At 48.1% G+C, this 27,347-nt stretch overlaps 2 protein-coding genes across 6 annotated transcripts in view; one reads left to right on the forward strand and one right to left on the reverse strand.

The window, feature by feature from the left end:
• Positions 1-4,676: 4,676 nt before the first annotated feature.
• Positions 4,677-27,347, reverse strand: part of MAFK (MAF bZIP transcription factor K) — a 31,130-nt gene continuing 8,459 nt past the window's right edge. The window contains exons 1-3 of one of the 5 annotated variants that reach the window (XM_081889412.1): positions 23,545-23,602; positions 9,666-9,745; positions 4,677-6,318 (exon numbers count right to left, since the gene is read on the reverse strand). In XM_081889412.1, the coding sequence (XP_081745538.1) occupies positions 5,884-6,318; positions 9,666-9,701 (471 nt within the window). In that variant the 5' untranslated portion in view covers positions 9,702-9,745; positions 23,545-23,602 and the 3' untranslated portion in view covers positions 4,677-5,883. Of the gene's footprint in view, positions 6,319-9,665; positions 9,746-18,652; positions 18,758-18,785; positions 19,200-20,931; positions 21,285-23,544; positions 23,603-27,347 lie in introns of those variants that run through there. The other 4 variants (XM_081889410.1, XM_081889411.1, XM_081889413.1 and 1 more) reach the window with 4 other exon arrangements.
• LOC309357290 (lysosomal alpha-glucosidase-like) overlaps positions 21,572-27,347 on the forward strand; it is a 45,929-nt gene continuing 40,153 nt past the window's right edge. Inside the window, exon 1 of the mRNA XM_081889444.1 lies at positions 21,572-21,758. Coding sequence (XP_081745570.1) covers positions 21,587-21,758 — 172 coding nt within the window. The 5' untranslated portion in view covers positions 21,572-21,586. The remainder of the gene's footprint in view (positions 21,759-27,347) is intronic.

Below are 27,347 nucleotides of genomic sequence, written 5' to 3' on the forward strand. Positions count from 1 at the left end.
CTGAGGTCCCAAAGCTTTGAACATACTGATCACAGACCAGGTCAAATCTGAAACCAGAAAATGCTTTATTGGAAAGGTACAAAAAAACAAAAACAAACCAAAAACCAGTCATTGCAGCTTAAAATTTACAGCAATAAATTAACATTGTGTTGTAATTTTTTTTTTTGTCAAGAGAAAAGTAGATTGGACACGCGCACACACACAGTGAATATGCCTTACGAAACAGGCACCCACATTACTTGATATATCAATAATTTATTTCATAATAAAAAAGCAGCGCACAAAAAATAAATATCGAAATGAAAATAATCAAGTAAAACCACAGAAGATAATAGAATGAACGGGTGATGAAAAGAAAAGAGAGACTTTCCTACAATTTTTCAAGGATGAGTGAAAATGGGGGAAGAAAAGCATTATGGTCGGCTATCAGTGGGAAAACACTCCTGGGTTTATGGAGGTAGGGACACAAAACCTTAAACATTAAAACCAAATAGTGGTAAAGCTTAAAAAGACTTGAAAAGGGAGGGGGAAGGGAAGGGAAGGGCTTCACTTCTTGGCTTTAGGCCACTGGAGTAACCTGAATTCCCTTCTGATTTCTCACATTAAGAAGCCTCACTGCTGACTGCTCCAGGTACCCATTTCTCAAAAAGTTGCACATCCTTCACTGCAGGATTAAACAATCCAGATTGTTAGCTTTCAAATACTGAAGCGTCATGTGTTATGGCAGCCTTCCCTGACCTGCTGTCCTCCAAATGTTGTTAAGAGGACAACGCTGACCATCAAGGGCTGGGGCTAATGGGATCTGGAAATACACGATGCAGATTGAGATGGCAGGCTTGCACCACCTGTGGGGAGGTCAATTTCTCTGATACTCCCCCATTTGTTTGTTTTTTAAACTCCCCTGTGTGTAGTAAGCCAACATGGAAGGGAGAAAGGTTTAGCATGGTTTTCTCCCTCATGTGCAAGGTTACTGCAAGTGAGGAGTGTTCAGTGCATTCAAAATCATGATCCACCCCCCCTCCCATGGAACCTGGTACAGTCCAGAATGCTGCCATCATGGTAGCCTACACAACATCCGAGCAGTTGGTCTGGCCAAACAGCAGCAGGGATCGGAACAGCACAAGTGGCTGTCAGTGGACCAAAATTAGTCCATGGGATATTTCATTCAGCCAAATCATCTGCCCCTCTTGGAAATGCTAGCATTAAGAGAGTTCAGCCCCAGTGGAAAACAAGGCAGACCCCAGAACCCCCAATGGCAATTCGTGCCCAATGTGGACATCATGCACAGCAACGGTGTCATGCATGTTTCCAAGACTCCTCTAACAGGTCCTGGAGGCTGGATGGGCAAAGATGTGCCAGACTTAGCAGAGAACAGCTGGACTGTTAACCTCGCATGAAGGTGAGCTGACACCGAGGCGGAGATACCCCAGGAGCCAAATTTGGGGCACCATTAAAGGCAGAACAGACAAATCTGACCGCAAACCACTTGGCAGTTCCTTTGGAGGGGACACTGAGCTGGGCATGAGTCGCACCAACACTCAGAAAAGCCAAAGCATACAATGAACATCTTTTCATGTATGGAGAAACCAAGCTCAGGATGGTGGAAGATGATGCAGAAAACATGAAGGGATGTTTCATGATTTATCAAAAGTTGGCCTGCAATCCCTTGCTGCATGAATAACACACTTGAAAACACACACACACATCACAGGTGGTGGTTTGCGCACATGGGTTGCATATTAACTCCCATGTTCAAGTGCCTTCCATGTAGGAATTGTCTAAGTAGGCATATGCATGTAGGACAGGCTAAGGATACACATTCCTGCAGCGACCGATGGCACAATTTGCTCAGGTCTCGTCCCCTGAACTTCCCATCCTTTTGGTGCACAGACTTTTGAGAGGGAAGTGTTTCCAATGGATATCTCTGGCTGCAGCCACAGGTGTCAAAAAAGGAGGTGAGAAATAAAACTAAACAAAGCTTTCAGATTCCTTCTGTCATATTCCTGACTCGTCAGAGAAAACTATCGGCTCTTCTCTCCTCCCCACTTTCTCTTGGAAGCAGACTTTTTTTTTAAAAATAAGAAAACGACAATATACCACACTAAAAAAGACAACAACCCAGACAATATCTTTTACAAAAAAATCTGTACGATAAAATGTATATAATTATGCATTTATTATATATATATATCTATATATATTTATATATGTTTCTATAAGTGTGTCTCTCGAATATTTCCACATGGTCCTTAAATGATATCCAATATGGATTACCTACCATGGCTATGGTAACGACAGCTTTAATAATGCCTTCGGCCTCTTGCTCCTGATCAAATTACAAAAGTACATAGTCCTGGTGTTGGTTGGGTTGTTTGCCCCACAGAAGCTGCTCTTAGTTCTCAAATTAACGGCAGAGATCAGGCTGAGGTCACTCCCTCAGAGATTATCGTATTATCCACGGAAATTCTAGATGCTCCATGTGCCTGCAGACCACTGATGGAGGAGAAGGTTTTCCAGCACCTACTCTATGGGGAGAGTAAGCAGCAACCAGCTGGTGGCAAACACACAGCTGCTAAGGGCTAAACCCTAAGGCTGAAGCCTTAATTCCACTGGCTGCAAACACAATTTCAGTTAGATTGTTGTTCGAGTGTCTCCTACCAGTTTCTTTTTTTAAATCAGCAATTGCTTGCCTGCACCTCTGGCCAACTTTCCTAGAACTGAGGGAGGCAGGTGATTACTCAGTTGCAAAGAAACACTGCTCAAGAAAATGTCTGTCTCTGTTCTTATTCTGAAAGGAAACCCCATGAAACACATGCAAGGAAACCCAAGAGCTGTACATCTATGGGACCCTAGCACTGTACGGAGATCATTAACTGGGCGCAGCCTGTACAGAACTTGTGGAGTCAACGTAGGAGCTCCTATTGGTGATGCCCTTCGTATGGCAGCTTTTGAGCAAGTCTAGTCTTTCGTTATCTCTATGATGAAACAGAGGTTAACACTATCCTCTCGTTTTCAGGGTCCTGGCTATGACAGTGAGCCTGTGGCCATACATATGTGGTTGAGCACCATTTCCCATCTGCCCCAGCCAACAAAGCTACGAGTGAGGGATTGTGGGAGCTGTAGTCCTGCAACATCTGGAGGGCCACAAATTCCGCATTGCTCAGTTATGAGATGGTCCTGGGCTACGGACAGCGGTTTCCTTCTCGAGAATAAATTATGGGGCGGGGCAGGGGGAGGTTATGAAGCATCCGGGCATCCTTAAGCCCATAATGGCCAGCCCTATTTGTTTTCCAAAGCTCCAACAGTGCAAATAATCTAAAACCTTTCTCCGTTTTAAGAACTCGAGAAGCTTGCAGAGATCCAGGGCATTTTCCAAAATAATTTTTTACAGGAAATAAGAGCAATATTGTGTGATTTTTTTTTTCTTCCTCAACCTTTGCTGAGGGGGTCAAAAAAGGCATGGGTTAAAACACAGGACATCGGCTTGCCTTCTAGAGGGTAATGTGAGGCCTGGAAAAAAATGAGGTAATCCTAAAAAAAAAAGTCACATCTCAAGACTCAGAAAATAAGCCACCAGAACAGTGGGCTGGTAGGAATTTAAGTCTTGAATAGATGACTTGGTTTTTGTTTTATTTTCCTTGCGGTTGTTGCAAGTGTGCAACCCTGCTAACTCTTATTGAGTGTAGACACAGTAGGTGTTAGCGGCAGCTTTGGTAAAGGATCTGCCCTGTACATGCACCCAACTGCCATGGGCGATACACCACCCGTATTCCTAACTCCATTAAGGGAAGTGTGGTCTGTGCTTGCCACCATCAATGATAATGTCAAGCAGTGGTGCGTCAGGCAGAGTATCACTCCTGCAGCAGGAAATGCACACATAGAGTAAGAGTAAAGTTGGAATTGGCCATTTGGGAACACACACAAGGTTTAAATCGCCACCAGCGTCTTCACCGGCCCGCCCTGGTTCAAATCCACGTCGCAGATTGCCCCACCGGCAATATGCAATGGTTCAGCTCTGTTTTGGAAGTTCTCCAGCCCTGTTATCAATATACAGAGTGGCGCATAATGTGCAAAACAGAGCTTCTCCCCTGTAAAAGGATGCCATCCTCCAAAAGGAGCAAGTCAGGGAGAAATTCCAGGGTAGCTTTTTTATTCTGGTATGCTTACTTGGGGCTTATGTGTCGAGTATCTGGTGGGGAGGCAGCATTCAAAAGGTCCCATCTTACACCAGCAGTCTAAAATGGTGCAGGCCATCTAAAGTGTTGCCACGTGGGGCATTTTGGCTCCAAGCCTCAGGGTCCTCCCTCTTTTTATCTGGGAACCTTAAAGGAGTACCTTTTGCTAAGGAAGAGGAAGATTACTTGTCTTGCAGGCACAGCTTAAGTCAACTTGTACGAGGTCCTTTCTTTTCATTTAATCTGAAAACCTGTTGCTTTTCCTTACTTCCTTGGATTTTACAAACTCATTTACAAACTTTAACTCCTCTCTTTCCCCACTAAATTAAAAAACCTCTGCTTTCCTCTCCCTCCACTCTTCCACCCCACCTCCCAAGTCCTCTTCTGCCCTCCCCACCACGAACCAATCAGCTCCAATCCTTCCTGTCTCAGATCCACGAAACACATTTCTCCACCCATCCCACGTCCCAACTTTGCAACTACTTGAGAAAGAAACCTTCCTGCATTTTCAAACCTTCTTGCATTCCTTGGCAGCATTTCATATATGCCCTGGTCTTGAGATTATCTCCAAGGATCTGTTCCCTTGTAGATATTTACATCTACTAGGCAGCTCATCCAAGAACACCACTCTTTGTTTTCATCACTCATCTTTGCCATATGTTGTCTTTTGGCATTAAAGAGCACCAAAAAGAGCTCTCGTGAAGTCAGAGAGAGGATATGTTAAGGCTTTGTGTTGATGTCACACTTGTTTCTGTCTCTTACGTGAAACTTTCTTGTCTTCTCCTGCACGATTCTGCTTTACAGGCCTTTTAGCAGACCCTGTAAGAGAACACCTTGTCAGAGCATGGGCTTCCTGCCGTTAACAGTATCTCTCTCTTTTTTACAGCCCACCCACATCCCCACACTCTTAACACTTTCCCATTTCCTTTTCTCTGCAGCGTTGTTCAGTCTAGATCCAATAGTTATTGTTATGAGAAAGAGAGAGAAAGCAAGAGAGAGAATATTGATTTAGAAGTAACAAGACTACATTTTTAAAAAGACATCTGACTCACAGGCACATTGTGGGAAAGTAGCTAGAGAGACATTTTTGCATTGTAGATACTGCTCTGTTTGCTAAGCCACACAGCAAAGGGGAGGGGAGATAACCACACCAAAGGTGGAAATTCACCTGTGAAGGTGTTTCCATAACTGGAGAGATAAGACATTGTTCTATGACATTCTGATGAACTCGCTGCTCCAGAGCCAATTGCTCATTCTGTGACTGACATAAAGCTGACTACGATCGGACATTTCTTTTTTTTCTGAAAGAAGGAAGAGGCTGTTCTTCATTTATTCAACTTGCCTGTCAATTCTGCCTGGCCATACTTTTCTGAGTGGTTCAGTTTCACTCCAAAATGTTCTGGAGAATACCCTGATGTCTTCTCTCGACTGGGGAGCTGCCTGGGACTTAAAGAGGCTGTGAGGAGGAGTTGTGCAAGACCCCTCGTGCAATACCTACTACTCGATATGGGCATTCCCATTTCAGCCAGAAGCAGCTTGACAGAACCTGAAGTGCCCAGCAAGAACAGCCCATTAGTTTCCCCCTTTGCAGAGTCCACTTGCTAGCTTTGGGGGAGAAAATGGGTTGCTGATCTTTCAGGCTCCTAAACCCATCAACGAGATCCTACTCTCCCTTCCAAAAGGGTTGCTAGTTCTGCCACTTTGGACACTAGGAGGCTGCTGAAAACGGCACAGAAACGGACGAGATTTCTGCCGACTTCACGATGGTGATGACGCTGGTGGCGGCCACTTTGGTGGGAGTGATGGGCCCCCGGGCGACGGTGCGGGCAAAGGTCTGGAGCGCCTCATACTTGGAGCGCAGGGCGTCCAGCTCTAGCTTCATGCTGCTGTTTTCCCGGGCGAGCTTCTCCACCTCCTGCTGCAGCTCCACCCTCTGCCTCTCCAGCTCCTCCTTCTGCGTCACACGCTTGATGCGGCAGCTGGCGGCGTAGCCCCGGTTCTTAAGCGTGCGCCGCCGCTGCTTCAGGCGGATGACCTCCTCTTTTGTGAGACCTCTCAAGTGCTGGTTCAGCTCCCGCACAGACATCGACACGAGTTCATCGTCACTGAGCACCGGGGCGTTCTCTCCCGACTCCTCCTTGACCTGCAGACACCAATGTCACAAAGGCAACTTATGGATCACAGAATCATAGAATAGGAAGGGACCACAAGGGCCATCTAGCTCAACCCCCTGCAGTAGAGGAATCTGTTGCCCAACATGGGGCTCAAACCCACGACTCGGAGGTTAAGAGTCTTGTGCTCTACTGACTGAGCTATCCCGGGTCTAACCATCGCTCAGCCTTGCTATCCTGTACAGCTCAGTAACTTCCTGATTATTTGCTATCATATCTGGAACTGCCCTTGAAGGCTGTCCAATTAGTTCCAAATACTGCTGCCCCTCTTCTGACCAAGATGAGCTGACAAAACCGTATTATACATGTTCAGCAACTGCACTGGCTTCCAGTAGGTCTCTGGGCTCAAATCAAGGTGCGGGCTTTGACTTCTATAAGTCTAAACTGTTTGGGTCCAAAGTATCTCAGGGAATGCCTTCTCCTGTGTAAAGATATACTAGAGCAGGAAGGAGGCATGTTGGGTTTTAGTGGTCAATCTCTGGGTTATTTGCAGCAGATCAACAAAGGTTCCTGGCCCCAAACAGCGAGTAAAATGGCAAGAAAAGCAACATTCTCTGTCATTGCTTTCCTTACGCTAATCACTTAATCTCTTGGCCTCAGTTTTCCTCACGTGTAATGATTGGAATAGTAATTGGCTGCCTCTGACCACTTCTTTGTGAATCTCTACTACCCAGTTTCAGAGTTCTGTGTCAGAATTCCTCATCTGCAGGAACTCAGATGGAGAATTCTACTTGAAATCTGCAGATGATCCAGTGAGTGGCACTTGGTGCAGAGTAGTTCCTACCCAAGTCAACATTTACACCTGACTCTTCCCTCTGAGTCCAAAGCATCATTCACAAGAATCATTCATCATTTATATAAGAAAAAGCCTGAACCAACATAGTTAAAAGTTATGGTAATGTACTATTTTTTTTAAAAAAAAGTATTATTTCACAATAATTAGCAGTATCATTCAGTTTTTAGAATCCAGATACGTGGCAGTAACTTTTCTTTTTCTGCTGCTGTGATAAAGTTAGTGCTTTTAAAAATACCTGACCAGTATTTGATCTGCTTAGTTGACCAAATCCTTTCCCCCTTCTCACAGAATTATAGGGTTGAAAGGGACCCCAAAAGACATCTAGTCTAACCCCCTGCAATGCAGAAACACAGCTAAAGAATCCATAACAGGTGGTCATCCAACCTGTTCAAAAACCTTCACCACCTTCGGAGGGAATCCGTCCCACTGTTGAACAGCTATTTAAATCAGTCAAATGCTCAACTGCAGTATGTAAATAAATTAATATTGGCTATCTGTTTGCTTCTGGGCCCAATTCACAGTGCTGATGTTAACTTTTAAAAGCTCTAAATGCCTTGGGAGCCAAATATCTTATGAACTGAGTCTTCACACATATTCTGCTAAAGCCCTTCTCTAGGTAGCTCCTTTAGCAACAAATGACATGGTCTTTTCAGCGGTGAACCCATCATGCCCCCCAAGCCCATTTTATCACCTATGCTGAGATGATATGTGATAGCCATCTTAAGAGCTATCACATGGAAGAGGGAGTATGCTTGTTTTCTCCTGCTCTGGAGGGCAGGACCTGAGCCAATGGTTTCAAGTTACAAGAAAAGAGATTCCGACTAAACTTACAGGAAAAACTTTCTGACAGCAAGAACTGTTTGACAGTGGAACAGACTCATAGGAGAGGAGGACTCTCCTTTCTTGGAGATTTTTAAGCAGAGGTGGATGGCCAGCTGTCATGGATGCTTTAGCTGAGTTAGACTAGATGATTCCAGTTCTAAGATTCTATGATCCCATGCTCAGTCTTATTCTGGGGGCAGCCCCACCCCCAAAAAACCACCCAGGTATTGTGAATTTGATGGATTTTAAAAAAATAAAATGGATTTCCTGTGTGAAGGACCACGTTGATATATTTTAAGAAATGTCAGCGTTTCATGGGCTGAGTGTTCAGCCACTCCAGGTCCCACATTTGGGTTGGACTAATAAAAGAATGCTGCCCTCATAAGGGATTTTGGCATTTTTCCAATGGGCCAATGGGCCTTTGCTTTTTGCCAACTTCCCACAGGGGCATGTGGACATCCTGCTAGCTGCAGGGCAGGAAGCAGCAGAGTGGCTCCTTCCTTCCTCTCCACAAGCCACGTCAACCTCAGGATGTTGTACCTCAGAAGGGCTTCCCATGTCCCTCTTCCACGAGGAATGGAAAGGGAAATGACTCAGATGATTATGCACGGAAATTCATGGCCATATGAAGACATCCAGGAAATCTGTTACAGGACCTGAGTGTGTGAAGCTGTTTAACATGGAATCCTTTTAACAAGAGATGCTGGAAACCTGTGCCTTGCAAAGATGCACCCTACCACCACACTGTGGTCCCCAGCCTGTCAGTGTGGCATGAATTTTCCTGCAAGATTCCATGAACTGCGTAAAACTTCACTTCAGCTCAGGTACGGATACAGAATACTGTCCTCGTCTCCAGCAAGTTAGACATAGGTATCCTTAGCTTCTCTTTTAAAAGTGATGAAGAAAAACTCTCTTCTGAAGGAACGCTGTATAGCTGCGTTATCGGCAGGCAAAAGAATTTGGCACCGAACAATGTATTTTAAAGAATTACCGCTGGGGAAGGTGGTAATTTAGAACAGGGAACCTGTGATGCCCCACAGGATGGAGTCTAGCTCACATCAGAATAGCCAATGGTCAGAGACTCCGGAAGTTGCAGTCCAACAATACCTGGAGCTCTACAGGTTCCCTGCTTGTGATTTAGAAGATCGGCCACGATGAAAACTATTTTCATATAGAGGACACACAGATTTTTTTTTTAAAAAATAAAAGCCTTGTGCCCTGCATTCTGTTTAACAAATGCTAGCCAGATGCCTCTGAAACAGCCTTCCCCAACCTACTGCTCGCCAGATGTTTTGGATTACAGTTCCTCCAACCAGCACAGACAATGGTCTGTTGCAACCTGGGAGTTGCAACCCGGATGGGAGTTGCAACCTGGAATGTAAGGATGGCACTAAGTTAGGGAAGGCTGGGAGTTCACAAGCAAGGTGTGAAGATAATAGGCACCTGCAGCATCTGGCACACAGAGGTATATTGCCTCTGGCCATTAAGGTTCCATGAACTTGTCGCAGTTTTCCTTAAAAAGCCATCTATGCTTTATATCAGAATGGGGGGGGGAGCCTGTGGTCCTCCAGATGTTCCTGGACTACAACTCCCAGCATCCCTGACCACTTGCCATCCTGGCTGGGGCTGATGATAGCTAGAGTCCAGCAACACCTGCAGGGTTGCAAGTTCCACTTCCCCATTTTATGCCACTTTACTTACCTTTAATGTTTTGTTTGGTTTTGGATTAGTCGTCATAACCTGGGTACGGTCACCTGGACAGAACTGCTCAGAAATTGCAACTAGATGGGAAGAGAAAAAGGGGGGAGAGAGAGAGGCAACAGGTTTAGAGAAAGGAAACAGACCCAGAAAAGACATTCTAAATGGGACATTCCCCCCCCCCCCACATTCATATGCTGCATTTCGATTCAGAGAACGTCACTGTCACGGCCACCCAGGACTGGTCCCAGCTCACAAGAGACCTCACTCCGTTGCAGCTTATTTACAGGTAAAGTTTATTGAAGATTTCTGCTTCTCATACAGTTCAGCATTGTGGCCGTACGTCTGCCACGTTAGACCGCTGCACCACCCCCTGCTCTGCTCTCCACCCTTTCCGGCTGAACACCCTGCTCCAACCCCCTCTCTCTGTTCTCTCCTAATCCTGCTCCCTCCGAGAGGCTGACGACTCCACCCCCTTTACTCCGTTCCGACTGAGACGTCTCTTGCTTCCTCTGTCTTCCACTGGGCTCCTCTCCGCTTCTCCCTTCTCCTCCCCTTTGCTTGATTAAGGTAACCCCCTTTTGAGAATCCTCTGACTCGCTGCTCAGACTCGTGGATTCCCTCAGAATTCCGTCATCTTCTTCCTCATCCTTCTGCCCCTCCTCCCACTCGCTCTCCGTCTCCTCTGTCATCTCCTCCTCTCTCCCAGAAACCCTGACATCCATCCCCCCCTCGAAGCCCCCCCTTCCCCCCTCCCGCTCGTCGGGGACCGGTTGTGGAAACTGCGGCTCTTCGGGGGTAGGCTCAGGATACAGGTCGTCTACGTCAATGTTCTCCGCTGGCAGTTCTGTGTAAGTGTATTCGAAGTCGGGTTCTTCCCCCAAATGCTTCTCAGTCTCTGCTTCCATCGCTACTTCCTCCGGTGCTGCCCGCCAAGGACCTATCAGCCACCTCTTACGCCATTCCTCCTCTGGCTGCTCCTCCCACCAATAAGGGGTTTCCGTGTCCACCCCCGAGCACGATCCCCTGGGCGGGCTTGATTCTGGTGTTCTTTCCTCGGGGGAAGAGAAACCCCTGAACGTGCTATCTGACAATGTGGGTGTGAAAAGCCAGTCATCAAAGTACTCAGCTGGCATGGGTCTATGTGGGAAAAGTGCATGGAACTCTTCTTTCAAAAGGGGTTCGTCTAACTCGTAGCCTGGCACCCAACTATTAGCAGCGGCTGGTGTGCCCTCCCTGGCGAGAAAATATTCAACTCCCTCCTCCCCCCATCTCGAGTCCAGTATCTCTGTGACCTCGTTAAGAGGTTCTGTTCTTGGCGATTCCCCCCTCTCAGGCGCCCTCCTACGTGGCTCTGGGGGTGCTCCTGACTCTTGAAACCTGTGTGGGGTTTTGTAGGGAGTGAGCACCGACCTATGAAAGACCGGGTGCACCCTGGAACCTTCCGGAAGGGCTAGACGAAAAGCCACCGGATTGATCTTAGCCTCAACTTGATATGGCCCTAGCTGCCTGTGTCCTAACTTCTTCTTGGCCAATGACCTGGCCGGCATCGCGTGGGCTGCTAACCACACCCAGTCCCCAACCTGGATGTCCTCTCCCGCCCTCCTGTGCTTATCGGCCTGCACCTTATACGCCTGTTTTGCCAGCTCCAAATGTCTCCGCAGCTCCTCGTGCACCTCTTGCAACTCCGCTGCAAACTGGTCGGCATCTTGAGGCCCCCCCCCTCCTGGTGCCGCAAATCTCGGGAAGGTCCTGGGATGACGGCCATTGTTCGCGAAGAAAGGCGTCACCCCGGTGGAAGCGTGTTTCGTGTTGTTGTAGGCGAATTCAGCCATCGGCAGATAGTCCACCCACGCCGCAGGTCGCTGGTTGGCGTAGCACCGCAGGTACTGCTGCATGATCGCGTTGACCCTCTCCGCTTGACCGTTGGTTTGTGGATGCCTCGCCGATGTCAGGTTGATTTTGACGTGCAAGATGCCCAGAAGCTTTCGCCAGAAAGTGGAAACAAACTGGCGCCCCCTGTCGGACAAGACGGACTGCGGAAGTCCATGCACTCTGAAGACGTGATCGATGAAGAGCTTTGCGGTCTGTTCTGCCGTCGCCACCTTGGCACAAGGGATGAAGTGCGCCATCTTGGTGAACAAGTCCACCACCACTAACACCGCCGTCTTACCTCTGGAGCTGGGCAGGTCTGTAACAAAGTCCAACGCTACCCTCTCCCATGGTTGCTGCGGTGTCTCCAGCGGTTCTAGCAATCCCGCCTGCTTCTGGTGCACTGGTTTGGACCGCTGGCAGATATCACACCTGGCGACGTAGTCCGCCACCTCTCCTCTCATCTGGGGCCACCAAAAGTCTCTAGCCACCAACTCCATCGTCTTCTCTTTGCCGAAATGGCCTGCACTAGGGGCGTCATGCAACTGTTGCAAAACCTTGGCTCGAAGATCGTCGGTGGGCACGTAAAGGGCACCCTTACGAGTCAAAAGTCCATCTTGCAATTGAAACTCATCGTTGTCTCGCGACCCTCCGCGTAGCTCCTCCATCTTAGACTGTGCAAACTGATCCCTTTGCAACGCGCGTCGCACCGCGTCCAGGTCGACTGCGATGGTAGCGCACGTCCACGCCTGCGGTGCGAAAATGTGCTTTGCTGCGATTGGAGCTGCTTCCTCCAAGTATTGCGGCTTTCGGGACAGCGCGTCTGCAATAACATTGGAGTCTCCTGGGATGTATTCTATTTTGAAGTCGAAGTCCGCAAAGAACTCCGCCCAGCGCATGTGTCGCTGGGTCTGCAACTTAGCCGTCCGCCAATACTCTAAGTTCTTGTGATCCGTGCGAACTTGCACCGTGTGCTTGGCTCCTATTAAGAAGTGTCGCCACGCTTTGAAAGCTGCATGAATGGCCAACAACTCCCTGTCCCATATGGTATAATTGCGCTCCGTCTTGCTGAGCTTCCGGGAGTAGAACGCACCCGGTCGCCAGTTGCCTTGTGAATCCTCTTGCAAAAGAACGGCCCCAACCGCTCTATCTGACGCATCGGTCTCTACCCGCATGGGTCTGCCGGGATTCACGTGGAGCAGCTGCTCTTCGGAGGCGAAAAGACCTTTAAGCGTCCGGAAGGACCGCTCCGCTTGTTCGGTCCAGACGAACTTCTTCTTCTTGGAACTGAGGGTGTCAGTGATCGCCGCCGTCGCGTTCGCAAAACCTTTAATAAACTTGCGGTAAAAATTGGCAAAGCCGATGAACCTCTGGACCTCTTTCCGATTTCGAGGGCTTTTCCAGTCCAACAGCGCTTGAACCTTAGCCCTGTCCATGGCCAGTCCCTCGTCGGACAACTTGTAGCCAAGGAAATCAACCTCTCTGACATCAAACTGGCACTTTTCCAACTTGGCGTACAGCCTGTGTTCCTTCAGCCTCTGCAGGACCTCCCTCACGTCCTTATCGTGATCCTCCGGCGATTCCGAGAAAATCAGGATATCGTCGAGAAAGCAGACACACTTCTTGTAGAGGAGACCTGCTAGCACGTGGTGCATAAATGCTTGAAAAACGTGGCTGCCATTTTGGAGGCCGAAAGGCATGACTCTGTATTCGTATGTGCCCAGAGGGGTGAACATGGCGGTCTTCCACTCATCTCCTTTCCGGATGCGGATGAGATTGTAAGCTCCACGTAGGTCCAGCTTGGTGAAAATCTTGCCCCTCCTGACGGTCGCTAAAAGGTCGTCAATTTTGGGCATGGGGAAAGCTTTGGGCTTAGTCAAGCTGTTGATGAACCTGTAATCCACTATAAGCCTTTTTTGGGGCGTGTCCTTCTTCTTCACAAAGAAAACAGGGCTGCCTCCCGCTGCTTTAGATTCCTGGATGAAACCTCGCTTGAGGTTATGGTCTATGAACTCCCGAAGCTCTTGCATTTCGTCCTCCGACATGGAGTACAGCTTGGCAGCAGGCAATTGCGCCCCTGGCACTAAATCAATCGCGCAGTCGTAAGGCCTATGAGGCGGCAACTTGTCAGCTTCCTTCTCACAGAAAACCTCCAAGAATTCCTGGTACTTGTGAGGCACTGTTTGCACCATACCCAGATGCAATGGCTGCTCAGCTTCTCCTCCCTGATCGGTCTGAAAGCAATGCTGAGCACAATACGATGAACAAAAGTTGATCTGCCTCTGGTACCACGCAACCGCGGGACTGTGCCTCTCCAGCCAACTCATGCCTAACACGATGGGTGTGTCCGATAAGTGGGTGACATTGAAACTAATAAGTTCTCGATGGTTGCCAATCTGCATCATCATGGGAGGGGTTTGCTGCACCACTTGCCCCCCCAGCAACTTCCTGCCGTCCACCGTGACCACGTTCAGAGGCGTCGTTGCAGGCAGGAGCGCCATGTTGTGCTGCTTAACGAACTGCAGTCCCATGAAGTCGGCGTTGCTTCCCGAATCGATCGTTATTGGAACCTCGAGGAGTCTCCCATCAGGCAACTGGAGTGTTGCTGTGAGCAGAACTGCCGGTTTGGGAGGCAAAGGGTCCACGCTCTGCAGTGATGCTGGGGGCTTGTCTACAGATCCGCCTGGCTGAGCCCCAGTAGCTCTGCTTCCAGCCAGGCACTGTCGTTTCCCTGAAGCTGCTCCCCTGGTTGCACCTCTGCTGTTACAGTTGCCAGCGCTGCAGTGTGCTTCTGGAGCCTCTGGGGGCACTCTTTCGCCATATGGTGCGCACTGTCACAGATGTAACACTTCCTGGTTCCTCTAGGAGGCTTCGCTTTGGCTGCACCAGGGACAGGGCTCTGGGATGGCTTCTGAGCCCTAGCACCACCAATCTCCATTGGCTCCTCTCTGTCCTTCCCCATTGGCGAGGGGTGCGCACGGCTGAAGTCCCTGTGCACAAAAGGGAGAGTCCTTGCTTGCGCACGCGCTTGGGGCCCGTCCTCCTCGTGCCACGGACGCCCCTCATGTCGAATTCCAATAGCTAAAGCGCGGTGCACCACGTCTTCTAGGGTCTGGGGTCTGTCCCCCCTAGCGATCTCATCCTTGATGGGGGGGCTCAATCCCTCCCAAAAAAGATCTCTGACCGGCTTACTGTCCTTTGGCCAATCTAAGGCGGTGAGCAATGCAAAAAACTTAGAGTGGTATTGGCGCACAGTCGCTTTCCCCTGCCTCAGCCCGTGCATTTGACGGCGCGCAATGTCCACATCCACAGAGGATTGAAAACAAGAATCCATCGCTTTGATGAACGCAGTTGAATCGCGACGGGCCGGTCCATCTTCGCGCCACAAATTGCGTAGCCAAGCCCTGGCCTCCCCATGCAGGTGCGAAACAATGAACCCCACTCTCTCCTCCTCATCTTTAAAATCGTGACGGAGTAAGTGCAGTGCATATACAACGTCCGCTCTGAAATTGGGATAGTCTTGCAAGTTGCCATGAAAATGCGGAACTAGGGCACCCCCCCTCCGTCCAAGCGCAATGCCCTCCGCTCTGGATCCTGGGGCCCCCGCCTTGTCCGCGCGCTCCCACCTTGCCTGCAAATCCTGGCACGTCTTCTCCAAGTCGTCATTCTTCTTCTGCGAAGCAATGACTGCCGATGTGAGAGCGGTAACCTGATTCCGCAATGCAACCAGCTGCTCCTCAGCGCTCATGGCTGCTCCCGTTCGTGAGCTTCGCAAAAAAAAATTTTTGCTTTTTGAGAGGGGACTTACTGTCACGGCCACCCAGGACTGGTCCCAGCTCACAAGAGACCTCACTCCGTTGCAGCTTATTTACAGGTAAAGTTTATTGAAGATTTCTGCTTCTCATACAGTTCAGCATTGTGGCCGTACGTCTGCCACGTTAGACCGCTGCACCACCCCCTGCTCTGCTCTCCACCCTTTCCGGCTGAACACCCTGCTCCAACCCCCTCTCTCTGTTCTCTCCTAATCCTGCTCCCTCCGAGAGGCTGACGACTCCACCCCCTTTACTCCGTTCCGACTGAGACGTCTCTTGCTTCCTCTGTCTTCCACTGGGCTCCTCTCCGCTTCTCCCTTCTCCTCCCCTTTGCTTGATTAAGGTAACCCCCTTTTGAGAATCCTCTGACTCGCTGCTCAGACTCGTGGATTCCCTCAGAATTCCGTCATCTTCTTCCTCATCCTTCTGCCCCTCCTCCCACTCGCTCTCCGTCTCCTCTGTCATCTCCTCCTCTCTCCCAGAAACCCTGACAGTCACATATCTTTTATATGTCAAATCTATTTAAGGCAATGCTCCTCCATTATTTTTTGAACTCTTTCCCTTGTCTTTCTGAACCAATGCTCATTTCCGGAACCACGTAAGCCAGCTTGCCAACCATTGAGCCCACAAGACAGCATACAGATATACAGGCTCCTAAGGTATGTGTGGATGGATGTGTGCCACCAAAAGACCGGGGCCAATTATCCAACAGTGGTATTAGAAAAGGCATAAATTCAAGGAGACCTTATTCGAGAACTCATCCTAGAACCCCTTGTGGGGAAACATCATTAGGAGAATGCTGTGCTCTTCCTGGGCTTCCCAATTCAGGTTGGGGTGGATGAACATTGTAGATGTGTCAGGCTCAGATCCTGCTGTATCAGAGAAGTGCTAGGCAAGGGGGGGGGGTACACAATCAGCGGTGAAAACAGAATCCCCTAGTTGCTCAGTGTCATTCAGGGGATCTTTAAAGGCCAGAAAGCACCTCCTGATCTGTTGTGGCTTGCCGATATGGCTGGCTTCCCTGTCACTTTTCTCAACACCAGAATGAGTGGGGATGGGGATTGGCACAGGCTCAATCTCTGCCTGATGCCCCCCGCTTGTAAGTTTAAAACCCACTGTAGTCTTGCGTCATTCCATAGCAAACACAAACTTAGTCTCATTGATCTGCACTGCCTTCTGTTAGGGGACAATCAGTTTGGGGCTGGGGAAGCTCTTTCTTCTGTACCACTCCTGGAACTCTGTACTTCCTCCCTCTGTTGCCCCACAACCCCAACGTGAAATGAAAACTGCTGCCTTAAAGAGAATACATTAACAAAACCAGCCCTTTTACAATATAAGACGCAGGATGTGGGGAGGGAGAACTGAAGCAACATCATGCCCTATCCTGGCCATCAGTAGCCATTTCTGCTAGTTGCGGCATTGAGTGGAGCTACTAGAACTTCTAAGTCTCAAGTTGTCCCTGATTTCCTCCTCCCTCCCAATCCATTTTCCTTATGTGAGGTGCCTTTTTAGATTACTAAAAAATAAACTAAAATATTAAAACCAATCCCTGCCCCCAGGTCTGCAATCTGTAAGTCACGCTAGGGAGCTTTTCCTCAACTGAAGAGCAGGGTACAAATTATTTAAATAAATGAGATAAACAGGTCTATGATTTCAGTCTCACCTATGTTATTACAGGCAAAAACAGGGATTTCCCATTCTCTGTGATCCTATCAGACATCACAGGCATGCAACCAGAGCTCATTTAAAGAAAGAAGCAGCACTGATTATACAGGGTGAGTCCTTTAAAAGAGGCCCTGTGGATACAGAGTACACATGTTCCATGGGGCCTCTTTTAAAAGACTCACCCTGTACGTATGTCTAAGAACTTGCATACAGACCCCATGGTATGTAACACTGGACCTTCCTTGTTGAATAGGCATTATCTGTGTGTTCATGTAAGGCATGAGAGCCCAACACAGAGCTAGTTGCCAGCATTCACTAGACAAAGAAAGTATCAGTATCTCAGATTGTACATATATAGGAACATAGGAAGCTACCTTCTGTCTAGCTCAGTATTGTCTACACTGACAGGCAGCAGCTGTCCAGAGTTTCAGACAGGAGACATTCCTTGCCTTATCTGAAGATGCTGGGGACTGGACCTGGGACCTTTCGCAAGCGCTTCATCGCTGAGCTATGACCCTTCCCCATTAGAAAACCACTTTATACAGACTCAAGGCCACTGGTCCACATAGCCTAGTGTTGTCTGTCCTAATGGGCAGCAGCTCTCCAATGCTCCCACCTTTTCTAGCCTTGCAACCACAAATCATTTTAGGTACAGTGCCAGGGTTGGATCTGAGTTCCTCTTCCTGCCTGAAAAAGATGCGCTTTGCCACTAAGGTGCTTTGCGCCTGAAGGCATGGAACCCAGACAAAATATGGGGTGATGTTTTTGGCTATTAGGCTAGGGAAGGATTGTGGAATAACAAACCAGAACACCCGATAGGACCGAACGCAACAGCGGCTTAATCCACACTCAGAAAGAAATCAGAGTGGCAAGATGGGAGAAGATGAGAAAGCAGCCCGAGTTAGACATCATTTCTGTCCAGGATTTTCATGTAATTACAAAGTTATTGAGGTAGGGAAGAGCTCCTCCATCCCTACCTCCCGTCTCCCACACCACTGTGTCCACAGGCCTACAAAGACTTTAGACCCAAATTTTATCAATTTGCTTATCCTGGATTCCAGCATTTCATGATGCCAATCTGATTCTCTCCCTCCCCCCCACGGTTTAAGTGAGGGGGTTTCTAAATTTGGAACAGTTCCTTATCTGTTTGTCTGGGCTCCGTTTGTTCTGTAAAGCTAACCTTTTCTTCCCCAATCTCAACAGCTCTAGCTGATTGCTATTTTCTCCGTACAGTTTTTGAAAAACCATGCAATAGTATCTTGGAAATCTGCACAAATTTATTACAGTCACAGAATCAGGGTTAGCAGATAGCAGAAACAGAATATGTTTTTTTCCCCAATTAAAAAAACAACAACACACACACACACACACACAAACTTTTACTTAAGACCCCCCCACTACCCCACACGAAGGTCACCTAAGAGCTAAGGGATGATAACCTCTGGCCTTAGTCCCCACCCTGCTAAAGATTTCAACAGTGCAAGTAGAAAAGTGAACAAATCTCTGCCCACCACCACCTGTAAGCCTCCCAAATCTCAAGGCAGACAAACAAACCACACAGGAAAAAATCACAAGACGACAAGACAAGGATGGTGGAACAGGTTGCAAAAGAGAAAGAGAAAAATGCAACGTTCTCCTCACTTTGTGGGGTTCTCTCGCCCTAAGGCTGAGGGAGGGGGTGCCCTTCTGATCTTCCCCGCTGTGTGGAAATGTGGCACACAGCAGCGACGCCTCCTCCCCACTCGCCCTGAGGACGGCTGCCCTTCACTCTCACCTCAGGTACACTTTGCAAACTACACCCCTTCAATCAGCGCAGGAGAGGCAGTCTGCCTGTCTAGACCTCGGCGGCAGAGCCTCCACCTGCATCGCGCAGCACAGATGGATGACACAGTTGGAGCGCCTGTAGAAGGGGGAGAGGGCATTGCAGCTGTGACATCACAGCAGCTTCCTTCTCCCCTGCCAGCCTGGGCCAGGGGGAGCGGAGGGTCTGGGCGCTCAGGGCTGTCGCGCCTAGCAAGCACAGGCAGCTTTCGGAAGCTGCAGCGCCGGGCGTAAGGAACCTTAGAAGACAGTCTGGACCGAGTTCTCCCTTCTCCCCTACAAGCTCCCTTCCGGAGAAGGAAAACTTGTCTCCATCCACCTCTACATTGTGTCACACGTTCTAATCATTCATTATTATTTTTTAAAAAAAGGATACTCAGCCAAAGCATCCCAAGCATGATTCCCTTCCGATAGTTGCCATGGTGACCTTGGGAAAGTAGCCAACCCCGAGACGGTAACCATGGAAACAAGAGAAGCCCAAAAGCAAATCATGACTTGGGGTCATCTCTGTGCAAAGACGCTGGGAGGACAAAGGGAGAGTCAACAAACTCAATGCCTTTCAGGACACTCTTTCCCGCCCCCCTAGAGAAAGTGAAAGGGGGAAGTCCAGCAGGCTGAATGGAGGAATTTGAGCAGGGGCGGGGCGGGGAGCCGGTCTGGCTGAGCCACAAATGCTTCTCCCTTCACTTGTGGTGATCAACACAGTTCAGCTTCACGTGACATGCGCGCAAAATTGAAAACGAGAGAAGGGATTGCTGCTGTGGGAATGAAAACATTCCCTTTCAGGGGCCCTGCACGTCTTAGGGACATAGCTGATTTGCACCAAGTCAGATCACTGTGTCCGTCTAGCTCTGCACTCTTGGCCCTGACTGGCAGCAGCTCTCCAGGGTTTCAGGCGGGGGTCTCTGCCAGCCCTGCCTGGAGATGCCAGGAACTGAACATGCAAAGCAGGTGTTCAGCAATGGCCTAGCCTCTCTCCTTCAGAAACTTCCACTGAACTACGGCCATGCTTCTTTAAAGAAACAGATGTGGAATAGTGTGGTACAGAAGTTCCCAAAATGGTCCACTGATGACCAGTGATCCGTAAGCGTTATTCAGCTGATCCACTGCATGTCTGCAAAAATGCATTTAAAATCGCACATCATCTAGCACAGCGCATTACAATTACTACAGCAGTCAGAAAAATCATTAAGTGGTCCACCAAAACCCTCAGCAATTTCCAAGTAGTCCATACACGGAAGTTTGGAAGTCTCTGGTGTAATACAATAAAGAAAAGTACCTCTGAGTAGATACAGAGTGCCTTCCCCTCACTGCTAAGCAACCACACCTTGCAGTTAAAACAGGGAGGCATCGTTCGAGAGTCTGGACACCTGTTAGAAATCAAGAACAGCTCCCAGTAATCCTGGGTAGAACTGTGAGAAGGCAGCCCAAATATTTTAAAACTCTGAAAGTCTGTAGATGCTTACAGAGGCTCTTCCGCGTCGCTGGTCAACTCTGTGCTGATACATTGAATGTGAATGTATTTGCCAATCCCTGTAGGAACTGGAAAGATGAACAGGACTGACGAAACTAGTAAGCGATGATACAGATCCATTACTAAGGTAGCCAAGGTGTGGGAGGCAAATGAGGACAGAACGAAGAAGATGCAAGAAAAGGGAAGGACTCAACAGGCTGAGGAATTGTGGGATATTTTTTAGGAAGTGGAGGGAACTGTTATTTCTACAGCAGCATCAATCTAACTCAAGCACCGAGTGCAGTAGCAGTGCCCTAAGCTTGATATGAGCCAGGGCTGCCAAGGTACCTAGAATTCATTTCTTCTTGGAATGAGAAGCAAGGGGCAAAGGCAAGGACTGCCTAACAAAAGTTGGTACTGAAGGGCAAGAGAATCGGAGGATCCCACACACAGGGAGGCTGCAAAGGGGTTCTAGGCCTCAGGATCTCCCAGAGAGAAAAGCAGGAGGCTTTGGAGGGCAGCTGAGAGCGGTTAAAAGCCAGAGGAGCGAAAATCACAGGCAAGCCACATAACGGGAAATGAGAAGAGGTGGGGCGAGGTGGTAGAGAGCTTTGCAGAGAGCTGGAAAGGAGCCCAGCAGCGTTACCTTGGATTTGCAGAGCCCTTCCCAAGCCTTTGCTCATTTCTGTGCAGCTCTCCTCTCCCGCCCTCATGTTTGGACTTTGCCATGCACCATGGAAGCCTCCTTGCCGCTGCCCCGGGCACCTCCCGTGTGGAAGGCAGGTTGTGCAGGCAGGAGAGGCATGAAGGCAGGAACTCCGCAGGGTCTCTCTCTCTCCTCCCGCCAAAGGTTTTCGGTGAGAAAGTCAAGGAAGCAGAGCGGGGATGTGGCAGGAACAAAACAAGCTCAGTTCCCTTCCCTGTGTATGTACACATACACACACACAGCATGCCTTAGGCCATGCATCCCTTTGGTGCCATAGCTATGCAATGAGTCACCAGCTGTTTACAGAGTGGGAGAAAGCTCACATTCCCACAGAACCAGAAACACTTCCTCCTCCTCCTCCCTGCCTCCCCACCCCAACCCCTATAAGGAGAGGCATACACTGGAGTCTTCCTGTACTTGGCAGGGCTCTACCAGAAAAGGGAAGCAGGGGGAAAAAGTGAGAGAGAGGGAGGGAAGGCCACATCCCACTAGCAGACACAAAAAGGCTTTTGATCCTGGACCTGGAAATATTCAAAGCACTTCTCCCCTCCCTTCTGCCAGCTGATGGGAAGGCCAACCCGAAGCATGCTTAGAGATGGGAGGAAGGAGCAGGACTGGGAAAGTCCAAAGGCTGAGAGCTGCTGCTCTTCCATCTGCCCACCCAACCAGCTGTTTTGAGAATGCCCTTCGACTTCCTCCCGCCTTCAGGTCACCTGCTGCATCTTTATGTCTCCTGCTTTTGCTGCTGTACCAGAATCTCATATTTGGTATGTATGTATGTATACATGGGTGGATGGATTGCATGAGGCAGCAGCAGGGATGTGCAGCACTTTGGTTCCTGAATTCAATAAAGTTGTGGCCTAATTCGTCCATTTAACCTTAAATTATGGTGTCTTGTGTCTTTATTTATCCTGGTGGGGGGCGGGAACTCGCCACGCAAACCGATGCCTTTGGGAAACCCTCACGCAGAGCCACAACCACAAGAGCCGTCTCCCCTCCTGCAGTTTCCCGCAACTGGTATTGCAAAGCACTGCTGCCTCTGACTGTGGAGGCAGAACAGAGTCACCATGGAGAGCAGCCATTGATAGCCTTCTCCACAAATTTGAAGCCATCTAAGTTGGTGGCCCTCACCGTCTCCTGCAGGAGTGAGTTTTATAGTTTTAACAATGTGCTGGCTGAAAGACTTAAAACTGTCCCAAATCTTCCAACATTCAGCTTCACTAGATGTCTATGATTTCTACTGTCATGAGAACGGGAGAAAAACTTGTCTGTCTGTCTGTCTGTCTGTCTGTCTGTCTGTCTGTCTATCTATCTATCTATCTATCTGTCTATCTATCTATCTATCTATCTATCTCATTTTATTAACTTCTGGGGGGATGGGAATCTCAGACCTATCTCTCCCAATTGCATTATACTAAATCTCTCCAAATTGCTCATTTTCATTTCCCCACACTGTCATCCACACTATGGAAAATCCTGACCAGCTGTAGCCCCCAAACACTGTCTTCCAGCCATTAGTACCTACTAAGGAAACATCTAATGATCATCACTGGCCACCAAAAGCACAACAGTAAACTGTTATTAATTCTGATAGTCCTTATTATGTGACATTATTCTACATTGCTCATTATGTTCTCAGAACATCCTCTATGAAGCTAAGCCAAGAGACAGCAACTTATCACAGACGATTCAGGACACTTAATGGCTGTGTGGAAATTTGAACCCGGCTCTCCCACATCCATGCTCAATGCTACGAGTTTCCACTTAGCAAGTGTAACTATTGCAAGTCATTGCAGTCATGATTGGCCATGAAAACCAAGAGGAGTCAACCAAACGTGACAGCATGCCATGAGATTTATAACTGCTGTCAAAAGTAAATGGTCAAAAAAAATAAAGCATTGCAAGCCTGGAAACATCCAGGATACTTCCCCTAACCCCACTGTCTTGCTCCTCAACTTGATCAAAAGCCGTCATCAGGGATGTAAAAAACAGAGAGAGAGAGAGAGAGAGAGAGAGAGAGAGAGAGAGAGAGCGCGCTATGTACTTCTCTCTGTTACTCTCAACAACCAGGGACCTGCTCCTGGCCACCATATTGACAGACATGTTTGAGGAAAATAGAATGGTCACTATAAGCACACCAGAAAAAGCAAAACATGCTGAAATAGTTACCTGCAGTGGGTAATTTATTATTTTTTAAGCTGCAGGCAAGCAGTATTGCAGAAATGCTTCTGGTGCTTTGGGGCTGGAGAGCAGAAGATAAGCACAACTACGGTTTCTGCTATCAGGCCAGGGAACCCAGGGCCACTGGGAGGCTTCCTCCCAGGAAGAATATTAAGGCAATGGGGAGACCAACCTGGCCCCACATTGCCTGAGTACACAGTTCCAGCCACTGGTTGCCCCAGGGAGCGCAGAAGCAAGCAAAGGCCACTCTGGAGTCTGGTCCCTTCCACTGGCTGAAGGACCGAGAGCCACCCATTGCTATTCAGGTAACACCACCAACAAAGGAAGAACAACCTGGCCCCAGGTAGATGTAAGTGCTCTCCAAGAGCTCACCTTGAAAAGCTCCTCTCCCTCCAGTCCCTTTTCTTGGTGCCTCCTGCTCTTTTAGTCTAGCCACTTTGGGAGACAGCAATTATCTAAAAAGTGGGATAAGAAATATAGTAAATAAATGAGATAATGCTGGATAACTCCAGGGCAGCTGGGCAGGAAGGAGGCTGGAAAAATTAAAATGTGCCATGGAGCTTCAGAGGCTCATTCCAGCACATGAAAAGCTGGTGCTGCTTATAAGCACCAATAAATCATTTTGGCCATCCAGTTCTCTCTCTTAGCGGAAGCCAGCTTTTTATCAACAAGTCAACCTGCATGTGTGGTCTGAATGAGACTGCTGGAGCCACGAACGCCAACTGTTCTCATCTCCAGTGCAATTATTGCCTCAGCCTGCACGGGTAACTCACTCAAGATTGCCAAGGTACATTCCCTTGCCTGTGAGTAAGGATGAAAAAACTCATCCAGGCTGCCTTCATTTATTTATTTTATTGTGTTTATTACATTTGGATACCACCTTTATATTCCAAGGATCTCAAGGTCCTCCTCCTCCCCATTTCATCATCACAACAACCCTGTGAAGTAGGTTAGGGTAAAAAGATGGTGACTGGCCCAAGGTCACCCAGTGAGCTTCATGGCTTAGTGGGGATTCGAACCCTGCTCTCCCCGGTCATAGTCCAACATTCTAACCATTACACCACATTGGCTCGTCTCAGCTTCTGGTGTTCCTTAGGCTTAAACAGGAAAATGCTCCCCCGTTCTATCAATCCATACTTAAAAAAGGTTCCCAAGTTTCTGCCTAGGGTGGCCAACTTTATTTTTTTTTAATCTGACACCAGGAAGCAGCCAGAGAAATTTATTAAATTATTATTATCAAAATTATCAAAATAATGTGATTTTCATTTTCATTTTGAGAAGAAAAATCAAGGCATTTTGAAACAAGTAAAAGCCAACAGCAAAAAACAATACACATTATAAAAATACAGCTACCCATAATCAAAATACACAGTATAAAATTTCATCGACAACATTAAAAATGCATAATTAAAATGTATAATGAACAAGCCCATTGAATGGCATAACAGTTACAACATCAATTAGAACACGTAAACTCCTCAATTTTCAAAAGTGGCAAGCATTCACCAACAGTGTCCCTATTCAGCCTATTGGTCCTCATACATCCAAGGACTGGTACAGCTTCTGCACAGCCTCTCCTGACTCAGAGGTAACAGAGAGCTGTCCTGATGATTACTCCAAATAGCTTCATACACATGTTAAAATAGCACCTTGTGGCACCCCACAGCTAAACTGTCAGGATGTAGACACATCCTGGCCGCCAATCTGGCTACTGGGCTAAGTTGAAGGTGTTCCTACCAAGATAGAATTCTCTATACAGCTCAGAAACCCAGTTACTTCAGAGACCACCTTATCCCTTGTAACGTAAAGCTTTCAAGCTGTAAAGTTCGGCTAATAATTATATTTACAATTGACATCCATTTGCTAAAATGGATTCTCTGTCCCCCACCCCCGAAAATAACACACGGGAAAATTTCCCACCCCACAACAGTGACCACATCACTGCCATTTTCAGGAAACTAAATCAGGTTGCCCAGCAGTGCCAAATATCACTCTCCTGTGGCAAGAGTACAGCATGCTCAACAAGGTAAGGAGCAAAACTTCCCTCACTGTTGTAAGGTTGACAAATTCAGCTTCTCTGGGTTCAGATTTTGGATTGCCTGGGTAAAATATATAAAAAAATTTCCTTCCAGTAGCACCTTAAAGACCAACTAAGTTAGTTCTTGGTATGAGCTTTCGTGTGCATGCACACTTCTTCAGATACACTGGACTCTGGTCTCCCAAGTCATATGGCTGTTTGCCATCAAGCTCCACTTTGTCCTTAAATGCAGAACTATACCTGCCTCCCCCACCCCACAAAAAAGTATTGATCTCTTGCCACCTTCAGACCTAAGTCCTCAATTGAAACAAGTAGACCCACTGCGCTTAACTAATATTCTGCTTAGGTTGCAATCTTTTGCACACTTACCTGGAAGTAAGTCCCGCTGAAGACAATGGGACTTACTTCCGTGTAGACAAAAGATCACGATTTAGTCATTATTCTTTCTTTTATCTACATTTCTATGTTCTATGGAAACATAAGATAGTTATCCCTAAGGTTTTTTATTTTACGTTTTATAAAATATCCCAAACGCCAGTATTTTTCTTTAAATGAACACATTAACCAAAGCCCAACAAAAGGAATCACAGGGGCCAGTAAACACTAAGCATGGAGCACTGCTTGCAGGGAGATGCTTCCACTCTATCCTTCACAATTTTTTCTCCTGCTGCATCTATCCTCACTCATACACGGTCAGCCCATTACCCACAACAACATAGCAAGGGTGGACATTGGCAATAATCAGAATCATACAGACGGTGAGCATATGCAAAGATTTGCCTTGAACTGGTGGTGGTGGGAAGGAGAAAAAAAAAGGGAAACAGGTGAGTCACAGTGTTTACATAGCAGGGAGAATTCACCCAGCTGGCCAGGTTCCTGTTTCCCTAGTGATCAGAACCAGCAGCGAAAAACGGGCAGGAGCAAAGCAGGAGGCTGAGAGAGGCCTCTGCCAAACCACGGCTCTCTGGAAGAAGGCTGGATGGGGATCAGAGAGTCTTCCGTGGTCTGGGAAGCAGATGCTGCAGATAGTCTTTGGTTACAAGGGAAACAAATGCAGAGGGAGAGGCATGACTGTGCTTTGGACAACACAGATTGGCAAAGTTCTATGGAAGAGACCTATCAATGGACAGGGATAATGGCAGTGTAATCCACCTGAATATATGAAGCTGCCTTAGACCAGGTCAGGCCATTGATTCGTCAAGCCCACTATTATCCACACCAGCCTTTGCAAAGCAGGTGCACTTTAGTTATTTTGGACTACAGGTCCCATCATCCAGCATATTGGCTGGAGTAGGTGGATCAAAATATCTGGAGGGAGCCAGATTGGGAAAGGCTGGTCTACTCCAACTGAAAGTGGCCCTCCAGGACCTCCAGCATAGGTATTTCCCATCATCTGCTACTAGATGTCCTTTTAATGGGAGATGCCATTAATCGGGGACCTTTTGCATTCAAAGCACATGTTCTGCTTTTTCAAAAAGGTTGTAACCCTCATTTGCCTGTTTGCACACTCAAAGCAAGAATTATGCTCCTAAAACTCAACACTTAAGTATTGGCACTTAGTGTGTTCTAGAGAACCCTGGGGTTCCTCAGAAGCTTGTTAGGCATACCTCAGTGAGATCAATAATGGTGAACTGATTTCCTGAACGAGCATTATGCTCACCGCAACGCATCTTCTCCTGCAATGCTCAATGACAGGGGAGCATCAAGTGTGGTGCGTTATGAAAGAGGACCCACTGCTCACTCAGGGTAGGGGTTGGGCCCAACCGCAAGTCCATGTAAGTCACGTTTTCAGAACATTGTGACATCCCCAAAATGTGCTATATTATTATTTGGCTCCTTGATAGATGATCAGATGTGAAAAGAGAATCCAGTGGGGAAAGGGTCTAAGGCAGGGGTTGGCAACCTAAGGCCCATGGGCCACGTGGGGGTCGTTTAACCAGCCCATGGACCCCTGCCGCCTGCTCGGGGACCTCCGCCGCCTGCTTGGTTGACTCCCGTGCGTCACGCTAAACCGGGATGAAACAGAGCGGGGACCACCTTCTGCGATGCTGGGCGGCTTCCCATTGGCTGCAGGAAGCTCCTGCAGCCAATGGGAAGCTGCGTACGCCTCCTCCATGCCGGAAGGAGCGTTTGCACG

This window comes from Podarcis melisellensis (genome assembly GCF_964234715.1).
Source record: "Podarcis melisellensis genome assembly, chromosome: 14".
Classification (NCBI taxonomy): Eukaryota; Metazoa; Chordata; class Lepidosauria; order Squamata; family Lacertidae; genus Podarcis; species Podarcis melisellensis.